General features: G+C 36.9%; 3 protein-coding genes across 4 annotated transcripts; all 3 read right to left on the bottom strand.

Moving 5' to 3' along the window:
* Positions 1-812: 812 nt before the first annotated feature.
* On the bottom strand, positions 813-8,407 carry LOC108564521 (ornithine decarboxylase-like). Of its 2 annotated transcripts, none has more exons than XM_017923587.1 (8): positions 8,169-8,407; positions 2,860-3,026; positions 2,528-2,793; positions 2,223-2,472; positions 1,871-2,168; positions 1,415-1,675; positions 1,144-1,355; positions 813-1,075 (listed from the first exon to the last, which is right to left on the bottom strand). In XM_017923587.1, exons 3-8 carry the CDS (start codon positions 2,712-2,714, stop codon positions 877-879), a joined length of 1,407 nt encoding a protein of 468 aa, XP_017779076.1. In that variant the 5' UTR covers positions 2,715-2,793; positions 2,860-3,026; positions 8,169-8,407; the 3' UTR covers positions 813-876. The 2 variants fall into 2 exon arrangements, with proteins under 2 accessions (XP_017779076.1, XP_017779077.1); XM_017923588.1 differs by lacking the exon at positions 8,169-8,407 and adding an exon at positions 4,278-4,590.
* On the bottom strand, positions 6,570-7,082 carry LOC108564520 (thyroid transcription factor 1-associated protein 26-like). The gene has a single exon (XM_017923586.1). It carries the CDS (start codon positions 7,080-7,082, stop codon positions 6,570-6,572), a length of 513 nt encoding a protein of 170 aa, XP_017779075.1.
* Positions 8,408-10,161: 1,754 nt separating the features above from the next.
* On the bottom strand, positions 10,162-11,644 carry LOC108564522 (WW domain-containing oxidoreductase). The gene is made up of 3 exons (XM_017923589.1): positions 11,554-11,644; positions 11,142-11,494; positions 10,162-11,087 (listed from the first exon to the last, which is right to left on the bottom strand). The coding sequence occupies exons 2-3, from the start codon at positions 11,469-11,471 to the stop codon at positions 10,173-10,175; spliced, it is 1,245 nt and encodes a 414-aa protein (XP_017779078.1). The 5' UTR covers positions 11,472-11,494; positions 11,554-11,644; the 3' UTR covers positions 10,162-10,172.
* Positions 11,645-11,899: the final 255 nt, after the last annotated feature.

Here is an 11,899-nt window from a genome sequence, read left to right as displayed (position 1 = left end):
TAGAAAAAATGCTCACCAAGTAATTAGTTTTTTGTTGATATAAAAACAGGAAAAATCATACTTACCTAACAAAAAATAGCTGTTTGCAATATGTATCATCGTATATTAAATTAATTTGTCAACTATCGGGTCGTGTGTTGTATACAGGATAAAGTAAATGCTGCGACATTTAAATTATTTATTCCTCTATTAGACAAATAATTGGTCTCGGTACAGCGTCTCCAAGAAGGACGTTAAGGGATTCGATAAGCTCGAATTTGTTAGCGATGTGTTCGTGCAACAACCGTCAAACCTCCAAGAAACAAGCGAAATACAAAGACCAACGCCACATCTTTTACAATATATATATATTTCCTCTAATTAAATACAAGCTAAATACATTTTGTTGGTTAGTAAGTTCGTTTGCGGGATGTTCCAGTATGCGATGTGCACGGAACGGGCGAAAGAACTTACTAACAAACAAAAAAGTGTGTTTATTAGCTGAAGCTGCCCCCTTGCTCATACGAATAAATTCATGCGTCATCGAAACAGGAACGAAACACCCCCCAAGTTGCGAGGGGCGAGTCGAGTGTGTTTGAATTTCAATGACAGAACCAGATATTCTTGCTATTTTCAACTTAAAGACGTATTGTCTCCCTTAATAACTAATTAATAAAACAATTAAATCTTGTCCGACGCCGTCTTGACAACGGGACCGGCCAACTCGTTTCCTAAACTACAAACAAAAAAAAAACCTTTCTTTTGTTTCCCCAAAAAAATGTAAAACCTCTCTTCTTTTCATTTCGACACGTAAATTAAATTGATTGATTCTCGTTACCCCAAAAAAAAAAATAATAATTAAACAATTATTAAAACAAAACAATGAAGACGACTTCATCAGTTGAGACTGCCAATTTGAACGTAGTCCAAGATGTGCTCCTCGATAATCTTTCCGCCGTTGCAGATCGGAATTGTGATCGGCAACGATGGCATGGTCCAACCATCCGGAGTGTCCAAGCCGACTCTGAGATTGGCCTTGGTGTTGCCAATGACGAAATGGTTCTCGGACAACGGAAACATATCCTTTAGAAGCATCCTGCAATTATAAAAAATGTTAAAGCATTAGCATTGATTGAAACGCGGGCTTAGTCCTGATGTAAATACCAAATGTTTTGGTCGGCGACGACGTGCACTTTGGGAATGGGGAATCCGTTGAAGGGACTCGCGACCGGCAAAGTGTACGCGCCCATGTCCTCGAAGATCAACCAATCGCCGATCTTCATCTCGGGCAACATGTGGTTCTCGACCACTTGATCCAGCCCATCGCACGTCGGTCCCCACACGCTGCTGCGGTAGTACTTTGCTCCCGCGTTAATCTGCAAACGGTTCAGAATTCAATTCAATTGAGTCGCTTGTGTTAAGTTCGTTAATCTACCTTCAGTGGGATTGGTACGACGTGCTGATGATCGTACAGCAAACAATTGAAGCTTCCGTACACGCCGTCGTTGATGTAATACATGATGTGCTTGTTCGGATTGCCGGTGACCGGATCGCTGACATTCACGGTTCTGATCGAATGGATGTTGCAAGCCAGGGTGTAAGCAGATGCCACGTAAAAACGGCCCGGCTCGGCGATCACATTCACAGCAGGATCTGGGAAGTAATCTTCCAATGCCCTGTTTATTATATCGGCGATCTGAAAATACACAACAACATTTAATTCTATTACTACTAGCACATTCAAATACTTGTACAGACTTGATAAGTAGTAGATGTGTAGATGATTTGCTTTAATCATATTGTTGTCAAAACACTTTAATTTAAGTTATATAATATTATTGTTTACTTTGCAAACTGTACGATTAATTAAAGTTAACAGTGTAATATTTACCTTGTCGATGGATGATCCAGTTCCACCAGGATATCCACCTCCTAAATCAAGCAAGTTGAAATTGAATCCCAATGTCTCAGCATAGTCGAAGATGTCGCGCGAAGCAGCGATGGCCCTGCGGAAGACAGCCGGTTCGCCGCATCCGGAACCCACGTGGAAGCTGACGCCGACGACGTCGATGCCCAAGGAGCGCGCCAGGTCTAGGAGCTGCGGAGCCTCAGACACTGGATCGCATCCGAACTTCATACCCAGCTGGCACTGAGCGATCGTGGCGTCGCAACGAATGCGAATCACCATTCTAAGAGAAAATTGTTTGTAAAACCGTTAGCAAAAGATGGGATCATGTACTCACTTGGCGTCAGGAAAAATGTCTTTGATCTTGAACAGTTCAGATTCGTTATCGAAGGTCATCAAGCGGACACCGGTGGCGGCGGCATGTCGGATGTGGCTCATTGGCTTTGCCGGATTGGCGAAGATGATTCTGGAGGGGTTCACACCCAGAGTCAAGACCTTGTTGATTTCGGTCTTCGAGGCGCAATCGAAGCCGGTTCCAAGAGCGGCCAGCGTTTCCAGAACCGTATGACTGTCGTTACATTTCACAGCTGAGAACACTGAAGCATAAATACAAACGCAAAATACATGAATAACAAAACTTACCATAGTGAGGTTCAACCCTGGGCATAGCCGCTTTGAAGATCTTGTGCTTCCTGACGATGTCGCCCACATCGCAAATGTAGAAGGCCTCCTCTTGGACGCCGGACTCGACGATGTCCTGGAGTATGGACAGAGCGTCGGTGTTGCTGTCCAAAACGTGAACGCGTTCGTCTAACTTCGTGATCTTCATTTTATTTTGTAAAAATGGGTTTTTTTTTATATGAGGGAAACGTTAAAAATAGCAAAAATCTCAAATCGTAATAAGCAAGCTGCAAAACAAAAAAATAACATTAGTTAGAGATGGTTCTTGGTCTGAAAAGAATGTCCGTTCTTACGAGGCAGCAGGTGCTCAGAATGGTCCAGGTTGTGTGTGTGAGCGGGTGAAATTAAAACCTGGTCAGAGCTAGCGCAGCCAGGGAGGTTCTGCGTTTAAATAGAGTCTCCAGTTGCAAGGAAAATGTTCGCTGCAAGAAGCCGGTGTAACTCTTGCTACAGCACAACCCTAGAAACAAACAAAAAAGAAATTAGTATTCACTTAAAAAATGCATAATTAACTTATGTTTTGAAAATGGATATACAAAACCAACAAGTACAAACATACAAAAAATATGCAAGCACAAAATGTTTACTAACATTTCGAACATAATAAATGATCCATGGTGAAGTGGAGTTAGAAATATCTAAGAACAAAACATTATTTGCGAATGCATTTTCATAAGCATTTTCTTACACGTGCCGTGCATTGGAAACAAGTTCAGACAAGTCCAGACACTGAATGAAAGACGGCCTTATGGGGACGCAAACGTTTTGTTCAGTGAAGATTTATATATAATAATAAATGATCATTTGTAAAATAACAAGAATTTATTTATAATTTCTATTTAATACTTAAACGATCATATACCAAATAATGAAAGTTTATCGTAGTTAAAAAGGGTCGTCTGTCTGATCATTAGTGGTTTCCAACCTTGTAAATAGAAACAGTAAATCATTAAACAGACATTAAATTTTCGTTTTTCTCGCATTAAATGTCAATTTATTTAATTATCAGCTTATATTTTGTGACATATTTTCGTTTGTAACATTTTCAAATTTACGCATACTTCCATCAGTGTGGAAAATATATTTTTCCTTTGTTTTTCCACAGCGAACTGCGTAACTACTAAAATACTGCCAAGGAAAGCTCTAGCTAGCCGTCCAGGAATATTGCGTGATTGCACAGCTGCGAAATTGAATCGTAAACAAATTCATGTATAAAATAAAAAAAAAAGAGGAGGTTCGAAGAGCAGATCGAAACTCTACGTACTGCACGATTCTAATGATCTATTGAAGCTGATGATTCGTAAGCCAAAAAGAATGCATATGTACGTTATTTAATTAGTTTGGACTTTAACAGTTGTATCTAATATTTGAGGAAAACATTGGCTTAATTACTTTGAATTTTATCAATTTCAAACTGTTGTTTGACTTTGAAGATATGATAGAAGAGTCAACGTCTTTGTTCAATGTGAGGCATTATTGTGAAATATTTATATTTTATTTTATATATTATATTTTATAATAACTCTGATAAGTTTTTCTTAAAAAGTGCGTCAGATTTTATCAATTTTAAACTGTTGTTTTAAAGATATTAATAATGTGCATTGTTTTGAAATGTCTATTTGGAGGGAAGACAAGAAATTGATATTAACAAAATGAATTACTCAATTTAATTAATTAATTGAGGAATTAAAGAGATTTATAATAGAATTACCTTCAAATGAAGAGAAGTAGGGTCTTCTCTTTTATTGCATGCGCACATTCACAAAATGATTTGAGTAGTTCGAAACTAACCAGCCGGTCTGGTTAGCAAATGAGAGAAGATTGAGATTTAATACGAAATGTTAGTTTCGTGAAGCCGCGAATGGACGGAGGTTTTGTAAATAAATAACGGATATTAAAAAATACGGTGAGAAAGAAGAAAATGACCGGCTGGTTTTTATGAGGGATGGTTGGCGAGAACCGCGCACGAACAGGCGCCAACACTTCGAACTAGATTGAACACTATGCAGTGAACTTCTGAGAGGTTGTCCACGCCATCGAGTTGCTTTTATAGCGGCCATCCCCACCGGGATATCTTATCAGAAAGCGCTCTTCAACCCAATTGATAAGATAGATCCAGGCGAGTACAGTCAATGAACAGGATTGTTTTGGAACGGTAGTAACGCTCGAATTATTACTCGCAGACAATCAGAGAATGAGAAAGAAAACAGTGCAAGCAATAGATGGATAGAGAGTAGTGCCGCCAGTAGCAGTAGTAGCTGCTCCGATAAAATTTGTGTCAGACACGATTTTTACAGTATATTGTACAAGTGCCTCGAAGAGTGTCAATATGTACACGGGACACATGATATAAGCATTCGTTCCATCGCTGATAAATGAACTTAATTATTAATATAAAAGCCTATTTACACTATCCACAAAGATATAATGATAATGCGCGCACACGCTTCTTCTTTAATCGCTTTATTCAAAAAGAATTCGTTCTTTCACTCACTCCCATTGTCAGATAATGATATTAAGTAAATATGTTTATGGAACTGACGGACAGCAAAAATCTGGTTAAAGTCAATTGCACCGAACGTTTCCGGTATAAACAGATTTTCGTATCGTTTCGCTGCTTCGTCTCTTCATTCACATCTCGCTTCAAAATTTCATTGTTTTCACTTTCTCGACGACTCGAGACTGGAAAAATATGTTTACGACTCATTTGGTCTCGATTTGATAACTACATTACAATAACCCAGACCACGACGATGGTAATTATTAACACAATCAGATATAAAGAACAAATTATTTCACAGCTTAATATCAATCAATACGAGGACTCATGAGTTTGTATTTAAATATTACTATTTACCAATAATATTTATCAATTTTGGTGCATTTCTTCTGTCTGAAATATGTGTAATCTAATAATTCACAAGAAAACATCACAGTCTAAATACGAGACGAAAATCTTAACAAAGAAAAAAATTTTTGCTTAAATTTATAAAACTGTTCGAAAAAGATTCCGAGACGCATTCGGATTAAAACGTATCAAGAGCAATGTTAGCAAATTGTTTATTGGATTATTTTATTAACGAGCGAAGTCAAAGGCTAACTCCCAAGGCCAAAGATGTTTTAAATTTTTCTTATCCTATTGTTAAATGCTTTAGGATCATGGCTAATCCCGATTCCCAGATCATCTTAACTAATTCTATATTATCTAGAAAAGTATAAACTAGAAAAGTTCTAAATTAATTTTTACACTATCTGCGCAAATGTATGGTGGTTTTACTCGAATGTCCTTGAATCGAGGAGCCACCCGTGAAACAAATTCGTTTCCAATGAAAACGTTGCAGCTTCGCGATTGGTTCTTTACAAATTCAAATTAAACCAATAATGACGCAATTTCCTATCGAAGCTTGCGATTGTTTCTTTTCAATGACATAAGCACTATAAACGCAGTGGTCAAATGCTGATTGGTTAAATGTCGGATGTTACATACATACATACATGCATCAACAGTTTGTGTAAACAAAATCTGGAATTAATTAGTAAATTATCGAGTGACGCATTTGGTTAGTGTTAGTTAGTAATAATAGAACAATTTCTGTGAATTACATGAATTATAATAGGCAGATGTGGGTTTATGTAAGTGGCAGTGAAATTTGACTCAAGGTGAAGAACGCTCAAATTTTCGAATTTGGTATTTTAAATATTTAGTAGTCTGGAATGCTGAACAGTAAATTAAAAAAAAAAATACTTTCAACCATTGCAAAGTTATAAGAATATTTGTTATAATTCATTTTTAATCATCGCGCGTTTGCATAGATCGTGTGCAAATTATTTAAAGTCGGAGACCACTAAACACGTTTATCCTTTAGGCTTAAAGTAAATGGTACAGGTGTGTAAAACATGATTTTAGATAAATTTATTGCATGAAAAACGTTCGTTAAATGTAACAAAATATACTCTCAAACAACGACAGGTACACGCACATTCGATGATGTTAAAAGTACGTTCAACTAGATCGCTGCTGCGATGTCATTCCCACAATCTTCTCGTACATCACTTCTAAACGACCGGTCATCGATGGCTGACCTTTCCTCGTTCGCTTATTCAACTTTTTAAAGGTCTCCTTCCTCTTCTCCATAGCCTCTTTCCTCGCCTCTTCCTTCTCCGCCTTCCTCTTTTCGAACTCCTCCTGAGCTTTCTCCTTATCCTCCGCACTTCTCTTCACAAACCTGCCCATCTTACCACCCCGCTTTCTATCAGTTTCCGGCTTCTGAGCCATTTCATCACCATCTTCCGCTTCAGCAGCCTCGTAAATTTTCGACACATCGAAACCAGGTTTCTCGTTCTTCAGTTCGTTTTTATACTTCCTCAGCATGTGCTTCTTGCGCTGCTCCTGATACTTTTCGACCTTGTACTTGTTGCTGAACTTCTTCTTCAGCGCGAGCCTCTTATTAAACGGTTTCTTGACATCTTCCTTCGCGGATGACTTTTCGCTTTTACGTTCGTTTCTTTTATCCATTTTGGCCATACGAGCAATATTTTCCATTCAATTTTCACGTTCAATACACCTGAAATGAAGGCTCGTGATATAATGGCACAAATAAAAGCATGCGAAGTGGATCAATGAAAACCTAGCTTTACTTTCCGCAATTTGCATTCCAAAATTAAATCATTAAATTTCAATATTATTCCAGGAAACGGAACGAAAAGTAAGCAACAAAACATATGATCGATACGATGTTACGCAACATAAATGTATCCAGATTCAGTGAAAATGACAATCTAATATACAAAATCAATAATGATTAAGAGATGGATGAAACATATTCTTCGTTTATCACATGATTTACCACAAGTTCACACCATATACAAATTAGGAAATAGCACGTCGGTACCTGTCATTGTTATAATATCAATATTTAGTCATTTAATTTTGAACGTTTTCTTGATTGACTCAAATACGTATGTAACGAAATTCTTAATTAATGACAAAGAAAAAAACATAATTACGGAAAAAAAAAAACTATAGATAGCAACAGCTATGTATCCCCACTTTCACAGTTTTAGAGGTCATGCATTAGCTGAATGCTGATAACGAAAAACGTTATCAGCTAGGCAATAATATTCGTATTCGCTTAATAAATCTCAATGGACTGACTATAAAAAAAAATAGCTCAACAAACAGCTGATAACTATAATTCACATAGACAATGTAACATTGACTTATTTAGTGGCTGCCATTACATAGTTCCAGTGATGACAGTCTGCATAATACCAAATTATATGCCCATGGAATACAACTGAACACTGAAACTATTTTCAAATAAAAAAATCTCATAACGGGTGTAGTTGAAACGATTTGTCCTTTCCACCCAATCACATTCACCTGGCTTATGCATAGTGAATATCACTTGATGTCCACATGATTTACAGATCATTGCAGCTTGCCAATACACACTCTATCTTTCTCATTGTACGAGAATCGTAATGCGTCAAGACTAATAAAACTAATAAAAATTGTCAGTACAAATTGACACACAAATCGAAAAAATAAAGAAAAAAATAGAAATAGAAATGACCATGGAGTCGTCGTAAGTCGTCTTACCTTTGGTAGCCACCCGTCGGGTTGGCGTGGATTTTTCGGCGGAATCTTGAAAATTTGTAAGGACCTCTGATTAAAAATCAGTTGAATTCTTTGTCAATCACTGTTATTGTCGCCGATTTCCTTGCACTGAGGACTGACCATTCCGAACACACGCAACTGTTCACCAAAAAGGGATGGACAAGTTTGGACAAGTTATAAAACGCTGCTGCTGATGACAGACGTCAACCGTTCCGGCGCTACCAACATTATGCACATCGACCACATTTTTATACCATTTCGATGTATGCAACCATATGTACAGTAATGTACAATGTACTTTTTCTGCTTTTCCTCTCCACACTTCACTTGGTTTGTGTATCTTACGCAATTTCGTCAGCCACTGCTTTTATTAATTGGAAATTACAAATTACAGCCAAACGGATAAAACCACAGTAATAAATCAATACTTGCTGGATTCCCCAAACATTCAGCTTTCATATGCCTTTTTTGGATTCATTCTACGTATTATAGTTTTCGAGAAAATCAATGAAGTGTGAAAACACTGCTTTTTCGAGCATTTTTTGAAATTTGAAATCGAATTACAACCAAGCGGATAAATCCACAGTAATATATGGATTCTTGCTGGATTCCCCAAACATTCAGCTTTCATATGCATCTTTTGGATTCATTCTACGTATTATAGTTTTCGAGAAAATCAATGAAATGTGAAAACACTGCTTTTTCGAGCATTTTTTCAACTTTGAAAGCGAATTACAGCCAAACGGATAAAACCACAGTAATATATCAATACTTGCTACATTCCTCAAACATTCAGCTTTCATATACATCTTTTGGATTCATTCTATGTATTATAGTTTTCGAGAAAATCAATGTAATGTGAAAACACTGCTTTTTCGAGCATTTTTTCAACTTTGAAAGCGGATTACAGCCAAACGGATAAAACCACAGTAATATATCAATACTTGCTACATTCCTCAAACATTCAGCTTTCATATGCCTCTTTTGGATTCATTCTATCTAGAATAGTTTTCGAGAAAATCAATGAAATGTGAAAACACTGCATTTTTTGAAATTTGAAATCGAATTACAACCAAGCGGATAAATCCACAGTAATATATGAATTCTTGCTGGATTCCCCAAACATTTAGCTTTCATATGTATATATTGGATTCATTCTATCTATTATAGTTTTCGAGTAAATCAATGAAATATGAAAACACTGCTTTTTCGAACGTTCTAATTTCAATTTTTAACTTTGAACGCGCTCCGTCGTTCGAAATCCCGACTATATCGAAATCCCGACAGTGTCTTTTATTATTATAAATTTCTACAATAAATCAATAAAATGTAAAAACACTGCTTTTTCGAACATTTCGTTTTGGAGAGGATGTGAAGAACACTCCAAAGTTACTTAAGATAGAAAAAAAATGTTCTTATTTGATGTACAGACTTTTTTTAAAAATTAAATTCATAAAAATTAAATTCATCTGTGAACACTGAACGTAATGGACATTAGGATAAACTTTGTACTACATTTCGTGATCAATTTTGTGATTTCTTCATGTCCTCTTAACAGCGGTTCATGTACACCACAAAATTGTATGCAGTCTATGAAACTCGATAAAGTGTGTCTATTTTTGTCTACAAATTCATTATGTTTCTTTATGTTAAGACGATATCCAGTATCAATGTTAATTTTACCGAACATTTGAAATTGCACAGTATTGTTTATATGAATTTTACTGGATTCAATAGCAGTCGCACACATAAGCTCAGTCCATATATCTATGTTTACGTCTCTCCTCAAAAGTTGTATAAAATTATTTCATAGACCGGACAAGACCACTGAACTACGGTGTTACAAATAATTTTAAAAAATCTACCGTACTACTTCGTCGTCAATTGTCCCAATTTTGTTGGGCTATAAGAAAAGTAAATTGTTTTGAACTTTTATTAAATAATAATTATAAATACAATAAAAACATTGATTATAAATGTGTGATATCACAATGGGGACTCTGGTGTAGATAAGGCCTCAGCGTCTGGACCCAAAACTTGTCGCACCATGTCGCAGCTGATATCCCATAGGTTTTCAGCAAGTTCATCATCTTGAGCCGCTGAACTCTCTTGACACCTGTAGCAATTATTGAAGTAAACTCCGGTCGTTCCATTAAGCTCTTGAGCTGTGGCACAAAATACTGAAGTACTTGCAGCTTGCAGCAAGGATTTGGTGAATGGTCTTGAGATATAGAATATCAATTTGTAGAACCACCACGAGTTACACAATTTGGAATAAACCATGTTTCCCGGATGCAGACTGAACACGGATATACCAGAGTCCTGAAGTTTCTTCGCGAAGAGACGAGCAAACAGGACGTTGCACAGTTTCGAGTTATTGTAGACCAACATTCCCCAATAATTTTTCGATTCGACGGACAACGTTCCCGGTGATATAGTCTCAGTAGTTAAATCAGCGAATCTGTGCGATTCAGAAGATACGACGACGAATCTACCGCCAACTGGAACCAAAGGACGAAGAAGCAGCGCTAAATAGAAGTGTCCCAGGTAGTTGACTTGGAATGTGGTTTCGAAACCGTCTCCGGTTTTGCTGTACGGTATTCCGCAGACGCCAGCATTCAAGATAACCATATCGATTTTCTTGAAGTTATTCTTCACATCTTTCACGCATTCCTTGACCGACTCCAAAGACTTTAAATCCAAATGGACAATTTCGCAACGAGCCGACCCTTTCTCCGCTACGATCTTGTAAACGCATTCCTGAGCCGACAGCATATTCCTGCATGCAAAAATCACTGTACATCCATGCTTCGCAAGTGCTCTAGCAGTTTCAAAACCAATTCCACTATTGGCACCAGTTATTAATGCCACCTTATTCGTCAGATCCCTTCCATGTAAAACCTTAAATTCATACAATAATTATATTTATATACAAAGCACATATAAATGTGTTACTTGTAAAGCTGTACTACTGGCATCGAATCTCTGCCTGTAATCATTTGCATGATCTTTCTCCTCAACAGCAAATGCCAATCTTGGATCTGTGTATGTGGTTCTTTTATTATCATGATCAACATAGATCACTTTACCCGTATTCTTGTCCACACACCTCTCCCATCCGTAAGGAAGCTCTCCACTCACCAGCTTCTTCTTGCCTGTCCGTGGGTGTGTCCATTGCGTTAACTTTGTCAAATGGTTTGCATAAAAAACACTACCATCCATTGTAACCCTCTCCTCCCAGCCTGGAGGCAATTCATCCTCACTATCACTATCTGGTACATTCATCTTCTACCACTAATGAAATATATCTAAAAAAAAAAAACAAACTACATAAAACTTTCAATTAATTCACTCAGATTCCATTAACATCGAATATTTTATTGGTAAAACATATAAAACAACATTATTCAATTGCTAGATCATTTGGATGTATAATTTTAATGATAGAAGGAATGTGATCTGACAGAAACAAACAAATACATAACTTATATAACTTTATATACCGTGCTGACTGATTATTCGTATAAAGTGTTGCATAACGATGACCTTCCTTTTCAACATATCTATATACAGCAGCGTTTTCCAAACTGAATATTAGTAGCAGTGAGCAATTTTCCAAATATCTGCTAAAGTATAGATACATTCCTGTGCTCTTATCCTTATTGATGTAATACGCGTTCAAAGTTGAAAAATTGAAATTGGAACGTTCGAAA

This window comes from Nicrophorus vespilloides, unplaced genomic scaffold (assembly GCF_001412225.1).
Source record: "Nicrophorus vespilloides isolate i.1.1-1 unplaced genomic scaffold, Nicve_v1.0, whole genome shotgun sequence".
Classification (NCBI taxonomy): Eukaryota; Metazoa; Arthropoda; class Insecta; order Coleoptera; family Silphidae; genus Nicrophorus; species Nicrophorus vespilloides.
This window is presented reverse-complemented; position numbering and strand designations above follow the sequence as displayed.